Source organism: Pan paniscus, chromosome 4, assembly GCF_029289425.2.
Source record: "Pan paniscus chromosome 4, NHGRI_mPanPan1-v2.0_pri, whole genome shotgun sequence".
NCBI classification, from domain to species: domain Eukaryota; kingdom Metazoa; phylum Chordata; class Mammalia; order Primates; family Hominidae; genus Pan; species Pan paniscus.
The window spans coordinates 98,401,357-98,428,084 of record NC_073253.2 but is presented as its reverse complement, the minus strand read 5'-3'; the positions used below and the strand labels follow the sequence as shown (position 1 = coordinate 98,428,084).

At 37.2% G+C, this 26,728-nt stretch overlaps 2 protein-coding genes across 15 annotated transcripts in view; one reads left to right on the top strand and one right to left on the bottom strand.

Annotated features, from left to right (window-relative positions):
• Positions 1-23,745, bottom strand: part of PPIP5K2 (diphosphoinositol pentakisphosphate kinase 2) — a 92,549-nt gene extending 68,804 nt beyond the window's left edge. For all 13 annotated transcript variants that reach the window (XM_034960308.3, XM_024928808.4, XM_063604574.1 and 10 more), the window contains exons 1-5: positions 23,390-23,745; positions 14,184-14,581; positions 10,226-10,421; positions 7,057-7,147; positions 5,402-5,487 (exon numbers count right to left, since the gene is read on the bottom strand). In XM_034960308.3, the coding sequence (XP_034816199.2) occupies positions 5,402-5,487; positions 7,057-7,147; positions 10,226-10,421; positions 14,184-14,297 (487 nt within the window). In that variant the 5' untranslated portion in view covers positions 14,298-14,581; positions 23,390-23,745. The remainder of the gene's footprint in view (positions 1-5,401; positions 5,488-7,056; positions 7,148-10,225; positions 10,422-14,183; positions 14,582-23,389) is intronic.
• Positions 23,678-26,728, top strand: part of GIN1 (gypsy retrotransposon integrase 1) — a 41,013-nt gene continuing 37,962 nt past the window's right edge. For both annotated transcript variants that reach the window (XM_063604581.1, XM_003828313.5), the window contains exon 1: positions 23,678-23,814. The gene's annotated coding sequence lies outside the window, so the exon portion shown is untranslated. The remainder of the gene's footprint in view (positions 23,815-26,728) is intronic.

The window sequence follows — 26,728 nt, the reverse complement described above, 5'->3', positions numbered from 1 at the left end:
TTATTTCTTTCTCTTCCCTAATTTCTCTGGCTATAATTTCCAGTATTACGTTGAATAAAAGAGATGAAAGTAGACATCCTTGTCTTGTTCCAATTCTTAGAGGAAATATTTTCACCTTTTCCCTGTTCAGTATAATGTTAGCTGTGGGTTTGTCATATAGCGCTTTTATCACATAGAGGTAAGTTCATTCCATGCCCAGTTTTTTGAGAGATTTTATCATGAAAGGATGTTTAATTTTATCAAATGCTTTTTCTCCATCAATTGAAATGATCATATGTAGAGAGTATAGAGTTGGATCTTATTTTTAATCCATTTAGCAACCCTAAGTGTTTTGTTGCAAGAATTTAGCTCATTTGCATTCACATTATTATTGATAGGTAAAGACTTGCTTCTGCTATTTTGGCATTTGTTTTCTGAGGTTTCCATTTTTTTGTCCTTCCTTCCTGTCCTATCTTCCTTTGTGGGAAAGTGATTTTCTGCCTGGGCATGATGGTCCCCAGCACTTCGGGAGTCTGAGACAGGAGGATCACATGAGTCAAGGAGTTTTGAAACCAGCCTGGGCTACACAGTGAGATCCTGTCTCTACAAAAAATAATTACTTGGGTCTGGTGGCTTGTGCTTGTAGTCCCAGCTACTCAGGAAGCTGAAGTGCGAGAATCACTTGGGAGTTGAGGCTACAGTGAAAAGTGATTACGCCACTTCACTCCAACATGGGTTAAGAGCAAGACCCTATCTCAAATACTATACATACGTAATTGTCTCTGGTAGTATGTTTTAATTTCTTTTTATTTTTTGTGTATCTGTTACAGGTTTTTGTTTTGTGATTACCATAAGGCTTACAAATAACATTTTATTACAATTATTTTAAATTGATGACAACTTAACTCTGATTACAAAGAAAATAAAAAGAAAATTTAAAAAACTCTACATTTTAACTCCATTTCCCCCCATCCATGTTTTGACTTTTTGTTGTCTCTATTTTTATGTTTCTATACTCATAAAAAGTTGTCGTAGTTATTATTTCTGACAGGTTTGCCTTTTAGTCTTCCTATGAAATATATAAGAGGTTTGTACACCACAATGACAGTGTTAAGAGTATTATGTATTTATCTGTGTACTTGCTATTACCAGTGAGTTTTACACATTCAGATGATTTCTTGAATTTTTTTTTTTTTTTTGAGACGGAGTCTTGCTCACTCGCCCAGGCTGGAGTGCAGTGGCGCCATCTTGGCTCACTGCAAGCTCCGCCTCCTGGGTTCATGCCAGTCTCCTGCTTCAGCCTCCCAAGTAGCTGGGACTACAGGCGCCCGCCACCACACCCGGCTAATTTTTTTTGTATTTTTAGTAGAGACTGAGAGGTGACAGCGTGCTAGCAGTCCTCACAGCCCTCGCTCGCTCTCGGTGCCTCCTCTGCCTGGGCTTCCACTTTGGCGGCGCTTGAGGAGCCCTTCGTCCCGCCGCTGCACTGTGGGAGCCCCTTTCTGGGCTGGCCAAGGCTGGAGCCCACTCCCTCAGCTTGCAGGGAGGTGTGGAGGGAGAGGCGCGAGCGGGAACCGGGGCTGCGGGAGGCGCTTGCGGGCCAGCTGGAGTTCTGGGTGGGTGTGGGCTTGGCGGGCCCCGCACCCGGAGCAGCCGGCCAGCCCTGCTGGCCCCGGGCAATGAGGGACTTAGCACCCGGGCCAGTGGCTGCAGAGGGTGTACTGGGTCCCCCGGCAGTGCCAGCCCACCGGCGCTGCACTCGATTTCTCACCGAGCCTTAGCTGCCTTCCCACGGGGCAGGGCTTGGGACCTGCAGCCTGCCATGCCTGAGCCTCCCACCCACTCCATGGGCTCCTGTGCGGCCCGAGCCTCCCCAGTGAGCACCACCCCCTGCTCCACGGCGCCCAGTCCCATCGACCACCCAAGGGCTGAGGAGTGTGAGCACACGGCGCGTGACTGGCAGGCAGCTCCACCTGCAGCCCTGGTGCGGGATCCACTGGGTGAAGCCAGCTGGGCTCCTGAGTCTGGTGGGGACGTGGAGAGTCCTTATGTCTAGCTCAGGGATTGTAAATACACCAATCAGCATCCTGTGTTTAGCTCAAGGTTTGTGAGTGCACCAATCGACACTCTGTATCTAGCTGCTCTGGTGGGGCCTTGGAGAACCTTTATGTCTAGCTCGGGGATTGTAAATACACCAATCAGCACCCTGTGTTTAGCTCAAGGTTTGTGAGTGCACCAATTGACACTCTGTATCTAGCTGCTCTGGTGGGGACGTGGAGAACCTTTATGTCTAGCTCAGGGATTGTAAATACACCAATCGGCACTCTGTAGCTAGCTCAAGGTTTGTAAACACACCAATCAGCACCCTGCGTTTAGCTCAAGGTTTGTGAATGCACCAATCGACACTCTGTATCTAGCTGCTCTGGTGGGGCCTTGGAGAACCTGTGTGTCGAAACTCTGTATCTAACTAATCTGATGGGGACGTGGAGAACCTTTGTATCTAGCTCAGGGATTGTAAACGCACCAGTGCCCTGACAAAACAGGCCACTGGGCTCTACCAATCAGCAGGATGTGGGTGGGGCCAGATAAGAGAATAAAAGCAGGCTGCCCGAGCCAGCATTGGCAACCCGCTCGGATCCCCTTCCGCACTGTGGAAGCTGTGTTCTTTCGCTCTTTGCAATAAATCTTGCTACTGCTCACTCTTTGGGTCCACGCTGCTTTTATGAGCTGTAACACTCACCGCGAAGATCTGCAGCTTCACTCCTGAGCCCAGCAAGACCACGAGCCCACCGGGAGGAACGAACAACTCCAGACGCGCTACCTTAAGAGCTGTAACACTCACCGCGAAGGTCTGCAGCTTCACTCCTGAGCCAGCGAGACCACGAACTCACCAGAAGGAAGAAACTCTGAACACATCTGAACATCAGAAGGGACAGACTCCAGACGTGCCACCCTAAGAGCTGTAACACTCACCGCGAGGGTCTGCGGCTTCATTCTTGAAATCAGTGAGACCAAGAACCCACCAATTCCGGACAAAAGACGGGGTTTCACCATGTTAGCTAGGATGGTCTCGATCTCCTGACCTCGTGATCCACCCACCTCGGCCTCCCAAAGTGTTGGGATTACAGACGTGAGCCACTGCACCCGGCCCAGATGATTTCTTATTTTTAACGTCTTTTTCTATCAGATTGATGAACTCCTTTTAGCATTTCCTGTAAAAGATCTGTAAGATCTTTTTCCTATCCTATCCTATAAGGACAGAAAAATTCCACGATACTGGTAATTCATGAATCCCTCAGCTTCTGTTTAGTAAAGTCTACTATGTCTTCATGTTTGAAGGATAATTTTGCTGAATAGAATATTCTAGGTTGGAAGTTTTGTTTTTCCTTCAACACTTTGAATGCCACCACACTCTCTCCTAGCCTATAAGCTTTCTGCTTAGATGTCAGCTGCCAGTTGTATCAGAGCTTCTTTACATGTTATATACATCTATTCTCTGGGTGCTTTAAGGATCTTTGTTTATCCTTGACTTTTGAGAGTTTAATTAATATATGCCTTGAGATAGTCTTATTTGGGTTAAATCTTCATATTCTTCTATGACCTATGCATATTCATATCTTTCTTTAGGTTTGGAAAGTTCTGTTATTGCTTATTTCAATAAACTTTCTACCATGATCTATGTTCTCTTTAAGAGCACTAATTCTTGGATTTGTCCCTTTGAGGCTATTTTTAAGATTTTTTTTTTTTTTAACATTTTCCCTTCCCCTTATTAACTACGTAGGTCCCAAAGTTCTTAAAGAAAAACGAAGAAAGGAGTGGGCTAAAAAGATGAAAAGTGCTACCTGGCAAGTTTGTTCAAGCTCCTCTGTCAGGTCTCTTTAGTCCTGTAAGTGTGTTTCATTCTTTTCCTCTCTTTCTCCTCTGGCTATGGATTTTCACATAGCCAGTCTTCAAGCTCACTAATTCTTCTACTTGATCCACTTTGCTGTTGAGAGGCTTTGATGTATATTTCAGTTTGTCAACTGAATTTTTCAGTTCCAGAATTTTGGCTTGTTTTGAATTATTTCAATCTCTTTGTTAATTTCTCATGATACAATTCTGATTCCTTCTCCATGTTACATTGAAGTTCTTGAGCTTCCTCAAGACAGCTATTTTGAATTCTCTGTCTGAAAGGTCACATATCTCCATCACTCCAAGACTGGTAACTGGTACCTTATTTAGTTTGTTTGGTGAGGTCACATTTTTCTGGATGTTCTTGATGCTTGTAGACATTCACTGATGTCTGGGTATTTACAAGTTAGGTATTTATTTCAGTCTTCACCGTTTGGGCTTGTTTGTATCCATCCTTCTTGAGAAAGCTTTCCACATATTCAAAAAAGACTTAAGTGTTATGATCTAAGCCTGAGGTCACTGCAGCTGTATTAGCACTAGGGGGCGCCCTAAGTCCAGGAATGCTACAAACTCTTGCTGACTCCTAGAGGCACCACCTTGGTGGACTAATTTTTTGGTTCTTATGAAGGTGCATTCTTGCATGGCTAGTTTATAATTTGGTGTTCCTGTGGGGAGTGGGACAATCACTGGAGGGTATATTTGGCCATCTTGTTCTGCCTCCCCCCTAGTTTTTAATAAAAGATGGTTTAAGGTATGATAAATTCATCAAAATTCCCCACAATACTAAGTGTGAACAGAAATGTTAACTCAAACACGTATCTTGCCTTGTACTAAGTTAGGTATAGCTTCCATGCTATGTTTTAGATAACCAGAAAAAAAGGAGCAAACAGTGCTTTAAAATATTAATAAATACTTAGAAGTACTGTTGCCCCTTGTCATATGCGGTGACTGGTTCCAGGAACCCCCTCGTATACCAAAATCTTCACATACTCAAGTCCCACAGTTGGCTCTGCAGAATCCATGTAAATGAAAAGTTGGCTATCAGTATATGTGGGACCCACGAATCCTGTATTTTCAATTCATGTTTATTCCGTGAATAAGCAGACCAGCACAGTTCAAACCCATGCTGTTCCAGGGCCAAATGTATTTCCAAATTCTTGGCCAGTATTTAGTTTTTGGCATTGTAGCATGAAGTTTCTAATACTTAATTCAATAGTCATAGATAAATCACTTGTTCACCCTTAATCAATACAAATTTACTTGTATGTAATTTCAAAATTCTAACTCATGATTCTTAGAGATATGTCAAAAGTAGGCCAAAGAAGAGAAGGATAAATAATTCCTAAATTATTAGGTAGCCTTTTAACTCAGTGTCACCTTTTAATTGAATGTTTGTCTGTTTAGATTATTTTTTAAAATGGAATAGAATACTATGAATTCTTTAAATTCCTTCCAGTTAATTATTGTAAGAATGTGGCCCAAAAGTATGTCAAGTGGCAAAGGAAGCTTACCTAAAATCTCTTACTCTTACCTTTGGGATTATTTGGGTCACGGTTCAAAATTGCATAACGAGGAAGTAAAATACCTTCAGCTTGAAGAATACTATATACTTCTCTCCTGAAGAAAAAGGGAAACATCCTTGTTTTATTGCTCCGTTTCACAATGAATATATTATTGTAGTTTTCTTAAAAGACATTATTGTTGTTCTACAACTAAAAAGGGTATATACCTCAACACTTTTTCTTTTTTAAATAAACAAATGTCACTTCGAATATTCAAAAAAGGTATTCTGAGGAAATATTCAGCAATAAGAACACAAATTTATGCACAATTCTTTTCTAGCTTATTGAGAAACTAATTATTAAAACTGAGAACATAAATGTATTTTAAAAATGGCTGAATAAAGTTGATATTATCACAATGATAGAACATTACCTAAGCATTAAAAGCCTTATGCTCAAATAGTATTTAATGACATGGAGAAATGTTCACAGTATACTAGAGAAAAGTGATTCTAATTTGGTAAAATGTGATTGTTATGTATGTATTGTTTTCTATAGGAAAAAAATATGATAGATACAGTGACAAGATTAAATGGCTTTCAGTACGCTTTTACTTTTCAAACCATTTAAAATGAACATACATTTCTATAGCTATAGCTGTATATATATATAAAAAAAAATATATGAATTAATATGTAAATGTAGAGAAAATGTTTTAAATTTTAGATATTAATAATGTTACTCTCTGGAAGAATAGGAAAAAATAGAGTGAAAAAACCATAAGGTCTCATATTTACAAAGCATTTTTCATACACATAAAATCTCATATTGTAATGGTAAAACAAGAAAATAGAATGCTGGTGAGATTATGAGAATAGCTATAGGAGTGAAACATCGATTGAATGAAATACATAAATACACTCATATTTTATAATTTATTAGAAATCCATGCTTTTTACCTGTTAAATGAATGCTAAGATATACAGTATAATATTTTTCAAAATAGGTATACTTTACCATTTAAAAAATCTAGTTATAGGCCGGGTGCGGTGGCTAAAGCCTGTAATCCCAGCACTTTGGGAGGCCGAGGCAGGCGGATCACAAGGTCAGGAGATCGAGACCATCCTGGCTAACATGGTGAAACCCTGTCTCTACTAAAAATACAAAAAATTAGCTGGGCGTGGTGGTGGGCACCTGTAATCCCAGCTACTCGGGAGGCTGAGGCAGGAGAATGGCGGAAACCCGGGAAGGGGAGCTTGCAGTGAGCCGAGATCCCGCCACTGCACTCCAGACTGGGCGACAGAGCCAGACTCCATCTCAAAAAAAAAAAAAAAAAAAAATCTAGTTATAATGAGTAAAGTCCTAATTTCATCATCAGTCCCATGACAGAAAAAGTGCTCATAAGTTTGAATGGTTTAGTAGGCTCTGGAAATTAAACAATCTCAGTTAAGTCTTTGTCCTACTACGTGGGGAACTACTTGTGACTTTGGGTAGATTAATCAATCTTCCTAATTATGAAGATTCCTCATCTGTAAAATTAGGTAATAAATAACTATTTCTGAGTATTATTTTGAAAGTACAATGAATTAATAATGCAAAAACACCTGATGCCATGTCAGTGTACAGTAGGTACTAAATTAATGTTATTTTTCCGTCCCTTAATTCAGCCAACTTCACCACTCACCTATCTTGTATGAGATACTGCATATTCAAGTCATTGATTACAAATGGATTCCTGAGTTTTGCATAGGCAACCGCTTTGTCCAGTGGAAATCCTAAGAACACATATTATTAACATATTCTGTATAATCTCAAGATAAGCATCTATACTTTATTAACTTGAATTGATGCCACCTCCCATAAAAGATTCATTTCATTAACACATAACACCCTTCTATAAAAGGTATGGAATATATACATAAACCTTGATTTAACTTATATATTAAATCTTATTTTTTCATAATTTGATTAAGGCACAACAAACCAGTGGTTATATAACCAAATTTGGAGCACTGACATGTGAGTGAAGGTCTGACTAGTCAGTCACCTGAAATAAGGTAAGATTCACCTCATACACAAAGAGAAATCTATATGTAAATAACATGGGTGTATCAGAATCACCTGGTGATTTTTAAAAAATGTATTCAACATCTCTTCTTTTCACTTAGATATTTTGATGCCTACACACATAAATTAGCTGATATTCAAAGACTTATGTGCCTTTAAAAACAGTGGGCCAGGCGTGGGGGCACACGCCTGTAATCCCAGCACTTTGGGAGGCCGAGGCAGGTGGATCACCTGAGGTCAGGAGTTCGAGACCAGCCTGGCCAACATGGTGAAACCCCATCTCTACTAAAATTACAAAAAATTAGCCAGGTGTGGTGGCGCACACCTGTAATCCCAGACACTTGGGAGGCTGAAGCAGGAGAATCACTCAAACCCAGGAGGTGGAGGTTGTGGTGAGTGGAGATCGCGCCATTGTACTCCAGCCTGGGCAACAGAGCAAGACTCCATCTCAAAAAAAAAAAAAAAAAAAGCTACGGAAGCAAAACTTAATTCATATATGACATATATGCTCAAAATATATGAGCAGAATCATGCTATTGCTAGGTCAACATTAAAATATTAGAAATTAACTCCCTAAAACTTGTAGACTGGTAAAAGTACTAATTACAATGAAAACAAATCAAATAGTAGATATAGTTAAGAACAGGTCCCCTCCCCCAAAATCTAAAAAATTTTAATGATTGTATTTTATTCTCTATATTGGCACTAATGCCAGGTGCAGTGGCTCTTGCCTGTCCCAGTACTTTGGGAGGCCGAGTTGGGAGGAGTGCTTGATGCCAGGAATTCAACACCAGCCTGGGCAACATAGCAAGATCCCATCTCTACAAAAAATTCAAAAGAATCAGCTGAGGGTAGTGGTGCAACCTGTAGTTCTATCTTTCAGGAGGCTGAGGTGGGAGGATCACTTGAGCCCAAGAGTTTGAGGTTACAGGGAGCTATGACTATACCACTGCACTCCAGCCTAGTTGACACAGCAAGACCCTGTCCTCCAGGGGGAAAAAAAAATTGACACAAAGTCTCCAATTTTATCCATCAATACACATCATCAGTTGTATACCGTAACAGTTAAAGACATAAACCAGCGTTCAAATCCTGGTTCCATCTTTCACTAGCTATGTGACCTTGGGCAAATTTATTTAATGTCTCTAAGCCTCTGGTACCAGCACAAAAGAGTAGTATACCAGTCTTACCTAGTAGAGTTTTGAGGAATTAATAATAGTGTGGATATAAGGCACTAAGCACAGTACCTGGCATAGTAAGTGCTCAATAAATGTTACCTGTTATTATTCCTTAAGAGGCAATATTTTAATAAATATCTATGGAAAAGGATAAAAATCAGCAAGCATACATAACTTTAGTATTCAACTATGGAACACTAAGTATACCTGTGAAGAGACTATATTTTATAGTACTACCAGAATAGTTAAGAGAAAAAGTATTAAAACATGCTGAAATTAAAACAAAAAGCTGTGGCCAGTTAAACCAGATTTATTCCTAAACTCCTCTTAGTTTTTAAAATTTAAATACAGATACCTTATATCAAGAACCACTTAGCCACAAATTACAAATCCTGCAAGTTTTATAAAGACTCTCAGAATTCATCGCTTGTAAAGATGTCTCAATGTCTATGATTTGAAGCCTCCTTACAGAATTCAGCAAATAGAAAACACCTACACAGTTTCCTGCTTTTGTTTTTGTTAAAGAGAAACTTTTTCCCTACCAAGAGATGGTATGTGGAATATGAAATTAGCTATAACACCTAGCTTTTACAGGCAAATATAACATTAATAGAAAGAACCATGTGAGGGTAAGGGAAGAATGCTTTACTCTCAAGGAGGAAGAAATTTTAAGGTTCTCTAAAATGAGCAGCCTGAGTCTTTGGAGATCAGTGTCTTGACTTCTCTATGAAATAATGAACATCAATTTAGGCTATGGTAGCACAACCATGCTCCATCTTCTTCCTGCTGAAGTAAGACTTTAACATAGCTCAGGAGAACATATTTTGGTAACAAGTGATGATTAAATATGAATACATTTACAACCGAGAGCACATCTTTTCAATTAATAGTTCTTAGTGGGAAATTCACTTAATTCACAGATTCTTAGGCTATGAATTTTCAGATGTACCCTCAGCAATAATTTTGATTAGTGGAATTTACAATGACATAATACTTAAGCTGAAGTGATATTTCAGTTTGATTAATAAAATATAGCAAGGAATGTCTAAAAATCTCAAATTATTAAGTTCTTAAAAATAAAGTATGAATATGTATATGAAAAATGATAGATCTTGTTCTATACAGCATAGAAAGGGGCTTAAAGTATTCAATAATTCAAGAACTTGTCCTAAGAAACTTAGAGATGCAAACAAAAATATGCAGTGAAAAAGATCACACAACCTTATTTTTAATAGTGAAAACTGGAAACTTTCCAAATGTTAGGATATTAGATAAATTTAAATATGTTATGGTATATCCACAATGATATACTATGCCACCATTAAAAACCACATTATCTAAGAATGATATGGTAGGGGAAAAAAACTTCTTGATATAATAGTGAAAAAGGTTAAATATAAAATTACACATACACTATGACACTAAATTAAATGAAAATACACATAGAAGACAAACACTGGAAAGAAATATATCACAATGTTAATATCACCTGTCCATGAAAGTGAGTTAATGTTTATTTTTCTGTTTTATCTCATAGTCTACAATTAATATGTATTAGTTTTATAAACAGAGAGGATAAAGGAGTTTCTCCCCCACTCCCCTTAATACCTTTAGAATGGAAAGAAATAAGACAATCACATAAAGGCCAGTTTTCCACTGGTTCATTCAAAATAACCTCCTCTTCAAATACTACTACTGTGATATATTTAAATAAGGAGATCCGTTCAAGAATTTCCTTCATTGGTTTGGATTTGGATTTCTTTGCCATGGAACATATTCCAACCACAATCTGCCTTTCTGGTGGCTAAAACAAAAATGAAACAAAAAATCGGGTTAACTTTACATGAACTCCAAAGTACAGCTATCTTCATTTGTTTTCCAAAAGTAGATAAGGCATGTGATTAATAAATAAAAGTGACACATTAACAAACAAAGGAATTTTAAAAAATTATATCATTGTTATAATAAACATTTAAAAAACAGTTTTCTACAAAAGTCTGGAAACAAATTTAAAAACAAAAACACTTTCAGAATAAATATAGTTGCTATTTTCAATGAAATTTCAAACTAAGAAAGTACCCCCTCTTTAACTACCTCTAGCATTTATTTATCCTCCTCACACCAGTAAAGTATAATAACAGTCAAAACCCATCCACTCTATGTAGAAAGATAAAGAATTCTCTTGCCTAAAGTAAGACATAGTCCTGACTACAAAGCTATAAGTATTGAACTATTATTGTAGTTTGCACTTGAATATTAGTTGGTCACCGATGACAACTTGGAAGAAAATTTCTAAGAAAGCCACACTGCTAACAGAGGTGTCAAGTCTCTTTGCCCCTCCTGTCTTCATAGTCAAAACTCCTATTCATTGGTGTTACTGATCTCTGGCATCCTCGTAACAGCTCAAAGGCCACAATTCAGCCTAAAACTTAAAAAGCAGGATATAGAAACTGATTTATGAGCAGCTCCTAGATTTATAAAATTACTCAAGATTCATTTGGTGATCTTTGCATTTAAGTGCTTGAGAGTTTTATCAAATATACAAAAGCTGTGTTGAGGTTCTCATTTCAATTTTTCTTTCTTCCATGATACTTTATATATTTCATACAACATTATAATCTAGGCTTGAAAGTGCTTTTCTGGGCTTTGTCTTAATATAACTAAAAATAAAATTGGATAACATCAGAATTCATTAATTAATTTTTTTTTTTTTGAGACAAAGTCTCGCTCTGTCGCCCAGGCTGGAGTGCAGTGGCGCAATCTCAGCTCACTGCAACCTCCGCCTCCCAGGTTCAAGCAATTCTCCTGCCTCAGCCTCCCAAGTAGCTGGGACTACAGGCATGCACCACCACACCCAGCTAATTTTTTTTTCGTATTTTTAGTAGAGATGGGGTTTCATCATGTTAGCCAGGATGGTATCGATCTCCTGACCTCATGATCTGCCTGCTTCGGCCTCCCAAAGTGCTGGGATTACAGGCGTGAGCTACCACGCCCAGCCTAAATTGTTCTTTTTTTATGCCTTGAACAGTATTTCTGTATTGTCTCCTCAAACTCATGAAATGTAGAGTTCAAATTGTACTAGAGTTGATTGGTAAATCAAATAGATTATAAATGCTAACCCTCCTGGAATCTTCTGTATTTATCCCTCTGAACATCCACTTTTATATGCCCTTATTCAATGCTTTCCTGATCAAAAGTTTTGGTACAGTTCATTATAATGTTCCTAAAGTAGATTTCCCCAGACAACAAATGTACTCTAACCTAACATTTCACATTGCTTTACAATTTTTTTAAATGCTAATATATTGTCTTATTTATTATAAATCTATTTAATGAATATCTGCTCACTGGCTAAGATGAATGGGAACCATTCAAGTTTAAAATGTATAAATAAACTTACATTCTTAAGACACAATCGCAGAGTTTCTCTGTTAGGTAAAACCTTAAAATCATGAAGATAATTTTTTAAACAGATCTGAGGTATTTTGTTAGGTTGAATGTCTAAAAAAACTATAGTCACATCTTTGAAGTCTTAAAAACAGGAGAGAAATCTTAAAAACAGGAGAATGATCTGGAATAAATAATTTTATAAATATAAAGCTATACATCAAATGAACTAAATCAAGCTTCTGTAAAGTGATAATAGTGCATCATACTATGCACTGAAGATTAGATATACAGAATTACCTGTCCTCAAAGTACTTTCATTCTAACAGGGAACACAGTAATAATAAAATAAATTGTGATACATGGAATAGAAGTACAGTTGGCCCTCCATATCCATGGGTTTTACATGCATGGATTCAATTAATCATGTATTGAAGATATTTGGGGGGAAAAAAAGCATCTGTACTGAACATATACAGACTATATTTCTTATCATTATTCCCTAAATGATACAGTATAACAACTATTTACACAGCATTTATATTGTATTAGATATAAGTAATTTAGAGATGATTTAAAACATATGGGTAGATGCAGCTTACATGTAAATATCACATAATTTTATAAAAAGAACTTCAGCATCTGCAGATTTTGGTATCCACAGGGAGTCCTAGAACCAATCCCCCATGGATATTGAAGGACAACTGTATATACAGGAACGTAAAGACACAGTAATGAGGAAGAAGTATTCCAATCTGTGATGGGAAAAAGAGCAAAGAGAATGGAAAGAGTCAATGATGTGAAATCTGGGGAGGGTTTGGAAGAATGAAAAATAATTCACAAGGTATCCCAAAATAAGGTCATTTCAGAGAGGTAAAAGAGTACATACAATAGCAGAGACGCATGGTATGACAATAAATATGTGGAAATAAAAATTTTGATGTTACTAAAACATAGAGGATAGAAAGAATGGGAGAGAGGTATGGATGTAGATATAGATGAGACATAAAAGCCTTTACATGTAAGAAGCCTGGCTTTGATCTGCTAGTGGTGTTCATACCATGTTCAGAAAAACTCTAGAAAAAGGGGACAAAGGTAGTAGAGGCTGAGTCAATAGTGCTTTCTAGTTTAAGTGAGCCAGAGACGCTCTGCTTTCATGTTTTACTTATAGGACTTCTAGATAAAACTTCAGATGAAGAAAAGTTTGAGCTGGTAAGAGAAGCCTGCCTGAAAATCTAGTTTTTCAGGGGCAGGAGGTAGCAAAGGTGCTCTGCATCGAAGGTTTTAAATGAGTTAACAGTAGAGTTTGCATTTCAGATATGTGTAACTCCACTGTGAAAGATATTGTTATAAAAAGGGGCTTAAAGAGTCATCTAATCAATATTTTTAGTTTGTTTTTACTATTTTTACAAAATAGAACAGGTTTTTCTCTTAAAACTAAATTATCTTTCCAATTAGAAATATATGAAAAACAAACACATACCGTAGGTCTGTATTTTAAATCAGTATTCACAGTAAAGCAATCTCTACTTAAAAAATTAAATGATGAGTAAGAAAAATATTGGTCTAATGTAACTATAGCAAAATGAGCATAATAAATATATATCATTCCTAAGATCCAGTATGGATAGAACATGATATCAGAAAGAGAACAAGTTTTAGACACACACACAAACACATAGATACTTTAGGTAGCCTACCCTTCTAGCCACTCAGTTTTCAGACTTCTGAAGTTAATAAATATGAGTATCTTCGGTTCAACCAGAACTCACATTGCTAACAGAAGCTTAATGAATCTATTTAAGTAATCCTTCTTCTTTTGTACCTTTAAAATTATTTCCTTCCACCTATCTTCAATTATTTGTTATGTATTTCTACATACAAGAAAGCTTTTGGATTTATGGCCCAGATTACTGTTTCTCTTTGCCACTTTTGTTACCTAACACTGAGTTACACTATGCGTATCACTGAAAGAAACTAAAATAGGCATCATTAAACAACATAAAGGTTTGACCCATACTGTATTTATTGATTCATCATAGATTCAACAACATCAGTCATGAAACAAAATATACTTTTTCAGTTCAAAAATTTTCCAACAAAAAAAGACTAACAGTGATTAGTAAAAAGCCTATACTGTACTGGTCTTCTCTCGCCAAAGGAAAAACAAACAACTTACAGAATCATCTTCCTCCTCATCGTCTTCATCTGCATGGTGGAAGAAATGTCGATAATTTCCAGGATTTATTTCTGTATCTTCTGGTCCAACGAAGAATCTGGGGGCTTCACTCATTTTTATTTTATTTGATGTAGATATAATTGAAGTGATTTATATTAAAACTGCCTCTAAGTAAATAGTATCAGAAGAAAGCATTCTCCATATATTAGCTGACACACAGGTCTGTGACAGCTTGTTTCTGCTTATACAATCACTTGATATTATGATGACTGTTGGCAAATACTCTTTTGTTCTTAGATATCATTGCTTCATTGTTGATATCAAAGTTGTTGTTGCAATTCAAAATACAAAGACAGTGAGGTTACTGCTTTCTTGAGTTGATACAGCAATCTTCTTACCTAAAATGCAATGAAAAAACTAATTTTGGAGAGTGCACTCCAAAAACATTCATGTAAAAAATAATTTTTAATGACACTTGTGAAATCAGCCCAATAACTTGATGTATATTGTCAAAATGAAAATACATTTTCTCCCATAAGAAAATTACTTATAATAAAAGCAAAAAAATTAAGAAACTAAAACTGATCTTCAGTAATATACATCTTAGCAATTTGACAAACATACGAATTAACAAAGACTACACATTAAATTCCTCATCCCAAAATAGCTAAACTAATTAAGAGAAAATTACTCAAATTATAACAAAATTATATTAAAGCTAAATCTCTTAGCACATAGTTATGAAATATCTGAATGGAATGGAAAAGAACAGACAAATGGAATGCAGCTTTAAAAACCACTGACAAATATTAATCTGAAATTACATTAAGTCAATTTGTAAAAGTTGTCTGTAAACAGTTTTTTTAGGGAACATAACAATTCTATATTCTGGTCTCATACATAAATGAACAAAAAAAAATTAGAGTCAGAACAAGATTTCATTTAACAGCAGCTCTTAAACATGTAGAAGTCAAAAACTCTTTAACAAATCTAATAAAATCTATGGATCTCCTCTCCAGTAAAAAAAAGTACATATGCACTAAATTCTGCAAGAATTTTATGTGATTCACTGACATTCAAACTCTTCCACATAACCAGGCGTCCATGAGTATCAGTTAAAGAACTATCATAGCTGGGCTCATTGGCTCACACCTGTAATCCCAGCTACTTGGGAGGCTAAGGTGGGAGGATGGCTTGAGCCAAATAGCTTGAGGCTGCAGGGAGCTATGACTGTGCCTCTACACTCCAGCTTGAATAACAGAGAAAGACTCTGTCTCAAATAAATAAATAAATAAATAAATAAGAACTATAAGAGCAGTAGCATCTCAAAATATTCCTTACCATAGTTGTTTACATGTACTTGCTTCCTGGTCATATTAAAATTAATTATATACCAAGATGAAACTACATAACAAATGCTTCATTTGATTAATGGTAGTACAATAAATTACTTGATCAAATATTCTTGAAAGTCAAACAATATGCTGGGTAGAATTAAAAGCATAACTCCAAAAGTTCTATTCCTAAAGATCTAATTCCAGTATAACTTGGTGACTCCCCAGTAGACATTAAAATCAATTTGCCCAGTCAGCCTTCACTTTAACCATCTTTAAAATACAGCGTTACATTTAAAATAATTTGTAATTTAAAAATAAAAGCAGAAATAATTTACTTTATAAATCAATGCCTTTTGTTCTATTCCTCTGTACTGTTTAACATGTAAAAATGTTTACTGAAAAAAAAAAAACAACAACAGAAAGTTTCCAGTGGCTGTAAAACTTCATGTTGGTGGATAAGTTGATCTCAGTTCTGTTTCCTATCAAATGGCAAATATCTCTTGGTTTCTTTCAATTTTTCTACTCTTTCCATCTAAAAACAGCTCAAATATTTCGATAATGGAAGGGGAATGTTCTGGAGTCAGGTACATCTGTTTTAATCTGTCAGTGCTTAACTAGTGACTTGTGCTAGTTGCTATTAGTCTATAAAAAAGGGAGTATAGTAACACCCTGTAACCCTGTAAAGACTAAGTGAGATAGCATAAGTGCTTGGCGTATATTAAACACTCAATAAACCATAGTTTCCATGAACACTCCTGTAAACCAAACTCCCTACTGACTCTAACATGTAAATCTAAAAGAATGAATTGTTCATTATTTGTTGAAATGAATATATTTATCCAACAAACACTATTTACTTATTATAGAAGGCATAGTATTAGGTGCTGGTTATATAAAGTCAAAGTAAACATGGCTCTTTTCCTTAAGGAGCTTTTAGTCTAGTAGGAAGATAGCCAAATAAATTGACATTTTCTGTTTTAGTGTGATAAACACACCAATAAAAAAGATAATAGCAACATGTAATAATGTAATAAATGTCTCACTATCTACTTCCGAATGGCAATGATAGGAAATGCCAGGTCCAGTATGTCAATGCAATATATAGGTATGTACTTATATGTATACATACATGAATATGAGTGTGTATACACACATTTTATGACATTATTTTAAAACTGTATTATACTTCCTTCTAGTTAAAGTGTTCTAACAAAGTGAAAACAATACTGTTTTAGAGGTAAAGCTGAAAATTAATTTTTTTTAGCCTTTTAGAGTATTCATTGGAAAAAGTCTGGAATACATACAAATAAAATTTAAAGAATCAGTTAATAAGTCCATGACACAATGGCAGAACTAATGGTCGTAGCTGTGCAGACCTATTGGGCTGTGTTTCCTACTATTCTGTGATGGTTAATACTGAGTGTCAACTTGATTGGATTGAAGGATGCGAAGTATTGATCATGGGTGTATCTGTGAGGGTGCTGCCAAAGGAGATAAACATTTGAGTCAGTGTTCTGGGAAAGGCAGACCCACCCTTAATCTGGGTGGGCACCATCTTATCAGCTGCCAGCGCAGCTAGAATATAAGGCAGACAGAAAAAAAAAAAACAAAAACGTGAAAAGGCTAGATAGACTAGCTTAGCCTCCCAGCTTGCATCTTTCTCCTGTGCTGGATGCTTCCTGCTCTTAAACATCAGACTCCCAGTTCTTCAGCTTTGGGACTCGGATTGGCTTCCATGCTCCTCAGCTTGCACATGGCCTATTGTGGGACCTTGTGATCGATCGTGTGACTTAATACTACTTAATAAATTCCCATTTGTAGCTATATCTATCCTATTAGTTCTGTCCGTCTAGAGAACCCTGACTAATACATAGTCTTTTCAATATAATTCTCCCACATTTTTGAAATACTTTACAAAATATGTGTGTAAGTAGAAATCAACTTTCGGGGAAAAAAAAGTATGTATCCAATAGATTTTTTTTCCCCAAGGGTATGAATTAATGACTGGTCTGTCCCCTTTTGTTAACTTACTAAAGTTCTGTTTAAGTCTGTAATGCTGTATGAAGTATATAGATATATGTCCCTCATTTGATTATGACCTTAGGTCTGAAACATGTCTCATTCATTCATTTGGTGAGGGACTAGGTAAATCAACAAATAAATACATGTTAGAAAGACCTCTTTAATAAGGTGACATTTAAATATAAATTTAATTTAAATGAGAAACCAACCATGGGGTTATATGGTGTGAACATTCCAGGTAAGAAACATCAAGTATAAACCCTCTAAAGCAGAAGTATGCTTGGCATATTTCCCATGTTCATGAAAGAGTAAGGTGGAGCAGAGCAGGCAAGCAAAGGAAAAATGGTAGAAAATCATGTCAGATAAGTAGCTAAGATGCACACAAAGGACTGAGAAGCCATAGTAAGAATTTTCAATTTGTTAAATGTGATTGCACTGCATTTAGGGAAGCTGAGGCAGGCGGATCACTTGAGGCCAGGAGTTCAAGACCAGTCTGGCCAACATGGTGAAACCCCGTCTCGGCTAAAATATAAAAATTAGCCCGGCATGGTGGCATGCGCCTGTAATCCCAGCTACTCAAGAGGCTGGGGCAGGAGAATCACCTGAACCCTGGAGGTGGAGGTTGCAGTAAGCTGGGAGTGCACCACTGCACTCCAGCCTGGGCAACAGAGTGAGACTCTGTCTCAAACAAACAAGAAAATAGAAGGAGATGAAATACAGACAAGTTATACAGACAGTTATTTTGAAGAGTTTATAAAAGATGGACAGAGGAATTGGACCTCTAAAGGACATAAAGTGAAGGAAGCCTTTCTTTTTTTTTCTGTTATTCCACTTTAGTATATGAGAGATACTTAGAGATGTCATATAAAAAACAAAAACTGAGCAGGCTAGTGGTTAAGAGCATGGATTCAGGGGTTAAAATACCTGGGTTTAAATCCTGACTGACTCCAATTAGCTGATCTTGAGCAAGTGAGTTAACTTCTTATGGCCTCAATTTCCTCATCTGTAAATTGTACATAGCTCATAGGTCATTTTAATGATGTTATATATAAGATAATATACTAAGAGTGCTTGTATCCCAACGTCTAGGCTATACTCCACATCACTTAAATCAAAATGATTGAGAGTAGAGTTCGGGTAATTTTAAGTCTTCCCAGGTAATTCCAATATGTAGCCAAGTTTGAGAACCAGTTTTTGAAAACAAGTACTATAGGAAATTTCCTATAATAAAAAGGAGATAAAACCGATGAAGCAGAATTTTTGTCTTCTGGTGGTTGGCACATCTCAAGTATCCAATAGATACTCCTCTACAAAACTTCCCTTAACAATTTACGAGACCTCTTCTCTGAATCATTTGTTTTGACCTTTGGTCACATATAACCTTGTTATTTAACAGCTTGGGTTATGTATATCCCTCCAAAACATAAATCTCAAGGGAAGGAACATTTATTAGGCACTGTTACCTAGTAAGTACCTTACTTGTAAATTCAGAGCCTCCCAACATGTTGCCTCACCATAAATGAATTGTAAGTATGCCAAGAAATTAATTGCCTCAGCCTTTAAGGCAGCTGTTATACCCTGGCCAGTTGCTTCCAGTAGCACTCTCTTCAGTTTCCCCAGGATACTGTACAAATACTACCATTTTCTAGGTATGCCTTAATATGAAAAAAGTTGGGAAGAAATTACTTACTACTTTGTGATTTAACAATCTCACAGCCATCCTGGAATTAGGAATATATTCTTCATTTTATAAATGTTTTACGTATGTAGATATGTGTCCATTTTGTCATTATAAATTAAGACTTGAGGTTCAGAAAGTTCAAGTAATTTGATCATCATCACACAGCCAATAAGGGTTGCAAATGGAAGTCAAACCCAGGTCTGTTTAAACCAAAGGCCGTTATACTAAAGAGCAAAAATAAGGACTCCACAGTCCTTATGACAGCATGGCAAATATAAATTCTCAGAAAACTAAAAATATAAAATAAATTCAAATACATTTCTGTCACCTAAGTAGGATATATGTCGTAGTACAAGAGGAGATTTTTTTTTTTTTTTTGAGACGGAGTCTCGCTCTGTCCCCAGGTTGGAGTGCAGTGGCACGATCTCGGCTCACTACAAGCTCCTCCTCCCGGGTTCACACCATTCTCCTGCCTCAGCCTCCCAAGTAGCTGGGACTACAGGCACCCACCACCACACTCGGCTAATTTTTTGTATTTTTAGTAGAGACGGGGTTTCACCGTGTTAGCCAGGATGGTTTCAATCTCCTGACCTCATGATCCTCCCGCCTCAGCCTCCCAAAGTGCTGGGATTACAGGCGTGAGCCACCGCGCCCGGCCAAGATGAGATTTTATGAGCATCATAAGAGATGCAGGACATTCAAAATGGTTTGTATTATTTCACTTAAAGCGCTGATACTTGAACGAAGTACAGTTTATACATATAGCACTTCCATATTATTTAGCATTTTGATCAATGTTCAGTCATTAATTTCAACATATGCTAACTGTCTGGGCATAAAGATACATACATTATTCAAATATCAGTGTTGAACCTTACTTTATTTTTAGAATTCCTTCTATAGCAGTGGTCCCAAAATGGACTGGTTACATCAGAATTATCTGGTAGACTTGTAAAAACACAAGTTACTGGGCTTATCACAGATTAGGAATTCCTAAACAGTAATTCTTAACTAGAAAAACTGTATTTTTACAAATGGATGAGCAGCCAGGTTTGGGAATCTAACTGTACAAAAGACAAATATCCCTTAAACCTGATTTCTAAATCTGAAATGAGTGTTATGCTACTAAAAATGTCCACACTCACTGCAGTGGTTCTCAAACATTAGCATGCAACAGAATCACCTGTAGGGCTTGTTAATACTAAACTCAAAACTCTGGTGAGGCCCAATATTTTGCCTTTCCAAAAGTTCCAAGGTGATGCTGATGTTGCTCGTTGTCTTGGAATCACACTATGAGAACAATTGCTCTAGATTCAAAACTGGGTTTGAAAACTTTTTCTGCAAGTTGCTCAGCTCTGTGTCCTCAGTCAAGTTATTGAACCTCTCTAGTCATCATCTGTAAAATGGGATTATGAATCTCATATATTGTTTTGACAATTACAATACAGATGCCACAGCAAATAGCACATATTAAGCACTCAGTAAATGTTAGATGTTTAATATTTTGTTAAATGTTGTTATGACAGTTTTCTAGCAAATTTAATTGGCAAGGAACAAATATAAATAACTCAATTTAGAATGTATCTACTTACCTCTTGTCTAATGAAGCCACAGAAACTCCCCTTTGCCACTGCTGTTGTTGGAGACCTCTTTACACCTTTTCTAGTCTTACCACACTGCTTGAGACTATCATGAACACTACTGCCTGGGATAATCATCTCTTCCATACCTTTACTGGTCACGGCCAGAGCTACCTGATCCTCAAAATAACACCCTGGATCATCCATCAGTCCCACCTAGTATTCAGATCCCCCTTACCTGAACTTAATATTTCCAAGCCATCACTGTAGCCCTTTTCATGGGTTCCCTCAGGAGCCCAACTATAAACTAGTAAATCTCTGCTCTCAAAATCAGAGGAAATGTGAGCTCCTGCTCCTGCTGCTTAGCCTGAACGCAAACACATAACCAGTTTTCCTGAAATTCCAAAAGCATTTTCCAATGGAAACACTGTTATAAACGGTGTCTCCTTTCCACCAATAGTACATCCATGTAATAGGGAATAAATAGGCTTCTGCAGGCTGGCAAAGGCAACCTGGCTCATTTATAAGATTACACAAAAAAAAAGCCTATTCCAAGTTCCACACAACCTTCTTGTTGATTTCTTTTTCCTTCTTCAAACGTTCATTTAATATCTTTTTGCTGAACCTGCATTTCCTTCTGCCTGGAATTCACTGCTCTCCTTGAAAGTTCCTATCCGCCATTCAAAAACCAACTGGAAGGTCTTCAGTGAAGGTTTTCCTGAGAACTATCACACCTCTGTTAGGCCCCAAATACACATAAAAACCCTCTCCCATCTTCTATGTTCTGCAGCATTTTGGATCTATCTTTTCACTTATCTGTTTCCATCAGGGTTGGGTTTTTTCCTCCCCAACTTTTTATTATGAAAAATTTCAAATATTCAGAAAAGTTGAAAGAACAGTTTGTTAATCATCTATATGCCACCATTATACTCACAATTGCCAACATTTTGCCATATTTGCTATTTATACACACAGACACATACACACACATACACTTGCTGTACCACTTGAAAGTACTAGATATCAACACACTTCAACTCTAAGTACGTTAGTATGCATCTGCTAAAAATAAGAACACCTTCCTACATAACCACAATTCCTTTTCCACATGAGAAAATTAATAGTCCATAACATTGTCTATATTGTGGTTGCATGGGAGCTTTTAAAGAATGAGGACCTAATCTATATATTCCCACTACTTAACTTGGTTCATAGCACTTATTTGGGTAATCAACAGATGTTCTACCAATTGTTCAGTTTAATACCCTCACAACAACTACTCTGAAAGTCATATGAATTTAAAATTTAAAACAGCAACCTTTGATTTTAAAATTTTCTGCAAGTCAGTTTAGTCATTTGCTTTAAATAAACCTGTGCTGCAGTAAGTACAGTATTCTGGGTTCTGCACTACTTAATTCTGCATCACAATGCTCCATAAAGACAGAGATCATGTCTAACTTTTGTCAGACATATAAGTAGGTACACCAAAATTTTTTAAATGAATGGATACTTTCAGACACTGAAAATGTTAGTGAAGAAATTGAAATCGAGGAAGAACAGGACAGGACAATAGAATACAGATTTTGAAGGCAGACAGATCTGGTTTTTAACACAGATTCAAACGTTTACTTATAACAAATGTTTAATAGAGTAAGTTGCTTGACTGTTCAAAGCCTCCATTTCTAACTCTGTAAAATGGTGATAATAATCTAACATACCTCCTGGAATTGTTGAGAGGAATAAATGACAAAATATGTAAAGCACTCGGCACACATAAGACTCAGTTAATGGCAACTATCGTTATTATTTTATCTATCTGGGACAAAAAAAATATCTATTTCATTTAAGAATTCTCAATAGCAAAACAAAATCCTGTCCCAGTGTACAGCGAGGATTTTACGTGCTAAGGTCAGCTATGCTTCCCACTTCCACAGTTAAGCCTTCCAGCAAGACAACTACTAGCCAAAGGACACCAAGAGTCGCAATCTCCCAGGAAGTGGTCAAGAACCTCGTGAATGAGATCCAGGGATCATCACCCTGGCCCCTTCTTCTTCAAGGCGCAGAAGGCTGCAACGCCCTCCAAATGACTAGGTGCGGCAGTGCCCTGCAGCCTCGGTCCCTACTATGAAAAGCTGCAACACATGAGGCTTTTGTTCTTTTAAAGTGGGTGTGGGGTTGACAGAGAGAGGGATAAAGACTAAGGCAGAAAATTTTTTAAAAAGCCACCTCTACCCACAGCAGTCCCATAACTCGAGGCTAATCACTTCAGTGGAGCCAGGCACAGCGTGGGGTAGAAGCTCAGCGATTCCCTTTTAGCTGATCTTCAATTTCTGGCGTCTCGAACCAAAGAAATGAAAAAGGGAAGCCATGGGGGAGCAGGAGGAGAAATCAAGGCGCGAAAGGACCCTCAAAGCTGTACTGTCGCTCCACGCCCAGGCTGTCATTCTCTCCAGCACAAGCCCCTCGGTGGAGCACGTGTTTAGGGTCTGCAGAGCACAGGAGACAAAGCAGAAGCCCAGCAGCCGCCTCAACCCTGGCATGATCAGGTTCCGCATCTCCGGTTCTCCTCCGGTTTTGGGCCCTCACCTGCCACGAATGCGGTCGTCACGCGAGCAGTTGTGAGATGGTCAAGCCCATTCAGGTCTAGGTTACCCCCTTTCATCCCGGAGGCAGGGGTGAGGTGTTTGTCAAGAGACTTCAGTTGTAGGCGTGGACGTAGGCTACTTCCTTCAGTAACAGCTATAGGGCCACATAAGGGAACCTCAGGCTACTACACCTCAGGAATCTCCGTCACGCCTCTTCCCCGCCCTCCTCGGGTCTCACGCCGAAACCTCTCCGGGCGGAACGATTTCCGGCAAGAGCCAAATGATCAGTCCTAACCTTTCTGACCGTGGTTCCAAGGTTCCCCAAAGTACTGCCCTCTAAAGGACCCGGGTAGTTCCGCTTCCGGCAGCGCGAGATAAATCACGAGAGGAAGCTTAAATCTGTCGTTTGAATTTAGGACCACCTCGGTGAGTGGTCGTTCTGGTGTGCTGTGTCATACCTACTGTTTTTTAAAGTGAGGCGTAACCCGACAGTAATTTCAAAACCTTTTGCCTCGACCGGCCTAAGGAAGGGTTTAATTGAGTCTGTGGGGAGATATTGCGCAAGCGCCTTTGAGATAGGAAGGCCTTGGCCGTTGCGATGTCCCGCGCTAGCTGAGCAGAAAGGGCGAGTGCTGTTTCGGGCCTGGGGAGGTGCCTACTGGGTGTAATTGAGTTTTACCAAACGGTCATTTTCCTGCTGATTCTGAGTGTGGTTGGACCTTGCCCTTAAGATTCCGTTAACGAGTCGCCCAAAGCTTAGGAAATGCTCCCTCACAGCGTTTGAGACTAAGCACTTTTGGCCGGCGTTGAAGAATTCTCCCCATTACTTTGATCAGTCATTTAATCAGAAATTTTGCCCCAAATTTAAATACGTGGCGGGGATAAACGTGAGGTCAAGAGGGAATCCTGTCACGTAGTTTTAAAAGAAAAATGTCCACTTTATCTCAGTGTAGGTTTTTCTTAAATGGGCATTTCTGAACCAAAGTAGATACTTTTTAAAGTGGAAATGCATTTATCCCATGTGGCTTCATGTGAATGCATATGGCGATGAAGGCATTTTTTTGTTCAATGAATTTGTACTCTAAAGTGAACCAGATTACAGAGAAGTGTATTTAAATTTACAGGTCCTTGACGTTGCATAAAATTGTGCGTGTCCATTTTTTGGAGCTTAAAATAGAATAATTCAAATGTCAGAATTCCGATCCAAGTTAACATGTTGATTGAAAATTGCAGATTTTAAGATGGAACCAGCGGGTATTATAACCTTTTAGGGGCTTAAATTGGTGGCTTTGGTTTTAACCCTTGGTGAAACAGTTAAGTCCTAATCTTGACGTAATGCCTAACTGCCTTACTTTATTGAACACAAAATTATTAAAGGAATTAAGCAATGAGTTGATTTTATTTGCTTTTATGGAGGGGACAAAGTGTATAAAGCTTAACCAAATGTGACCCTGACATTCCTCTTGCAAAACTACAAGTTGTAATCAATCACTTTCATTTTTTCTTATTCCTACATGTTTAAGTACATTAAGTAATGATTTTAAGAGAAATTCTTGAAAATATGAGCATATCCAAAGAAGTCCCAGGACAGTCTTTCTTTATGTAGTAGAAACCACTTAATCCCCCTTGTAAATGATACCTTTACTTAGCAATCAGAGTATAAGAAAATATTTATATTTGTCTCGAATATTACAGTTTTAAGCCATTTTCTCATATTAACTACTTTTCAAATACGTTGTTTCTAGGGACCAAGTAGTGTATGTATGGGCTTTGAAAAAAAAAACAAAAAACTTTCTTTTACGTTACTTTTGTATATGAATACCAATTATTAGCAGTAAAACTTTTAACTACTTCAAAGGCTATGCTTTTCGTGAACTGAGTTTTCTTTCTTACGCATTTTCTATTTCTCCTTGTCATCTGTCTCTCTACCTCCAGAACCAGCAGTTTGTGAACTGCATTAGACTGTTATATCGTTATAAAAGGATACAATTCCTGAGTCTTCTGATTATTTTCTTCTTAGCACTGAAGCTTTATAAACATTGCTATAAAACATTAATACCATTAATGAAAGGAAAGAGATTTTAAAATATTTTTTCATGTAGGTGAAAATTTTGGGAAAAGAAAGGGTTCTCTGTTACTTTAAACAGCCTGATATGGATGATAATACTTAGATATGATAATAATTGTACATTACCATATACAAAGGACTTTTAATCTTCATCCTCATAATTGCAAAAAAGGGATAGATATTATGTCCTTTTCCAAACATAGATATTAAGGCTTAAGTCTATACCTTCTTAGACACAGTTTACTTATAGTGCCATGTATGTGAAAGTGAACTGTAATGTTTTCAAAAGTGAAATAATTTACCTCTGGAATATTTGCTTTAATTTTTAATTCTCCTTTCAGGAAATGCAGGTAATTCTTTATTCATTCACAAATAGTTGAGTGTCCACTGTGTTCTGAACATTATGTTAAACAATGTAAACATAAAAAATTAATAAGCTCTTTCCATTCCTCATTTATAATCTAAATTATTGATTACAAAAATCACTTTATAATTTGTGTAACAGAGGCCTGAACCAAGTATTATAAAAGCTAAGGATAACAAGTAATTGACTTACTGGTATAGCAGGGGGGAAAAGCGTGAAATTTGAAGTAAGAGACACCAAGTTAAAAGTGTCAGTGCATGTACTCACTTTATTACCTTGAGTAAATTGGACAATCTCTGAACCTCCATTTTCCTACCTGTAAAATGGATGTAAAACTACTACCTACTTCATGAAGTACTGTGAGGATTATCATAGTAAAATACTGCATAACTATTTGCAGCTGTAGTCGTGAGTCACTTAGCAATGGAATAAATTCTGAGAAATGCTTTGTTAGGCAGTTTCAGCATTGCACGAATACAGACTCTACCTACATGAACCTAGATGATGTGTGTGTGTGTGTGTGTGTGTGTGTATATATATATATTTTTTCTTCATATAGAGAACCAAATGTCCCTGCACGTTATTGGGTATCATTTATTTCTCCTACTTGATCTGCAGTGCTAATATCAAATGACCTATATCAGGTTCTATATATGCTCTGCTATCATCTTACGGGACCAATAGGCAGTCCATCCTTGACCAAAACATTCTTATGCAGTGCAATTGCGTTGGCAATTGTTTTTAAAATTTTTAATTTTTAAAAATTATTTCCTCTTCCTATACTTTTGGCTTTTCCAGATGTCATATAAACAGAAATATAAAATATATAGCCATTTGTGTCTGGCTTATTTCACTTAGCATAATGATTTTGAGATTTATTCATATTGTTAGGTCTATTTATAGTTTGT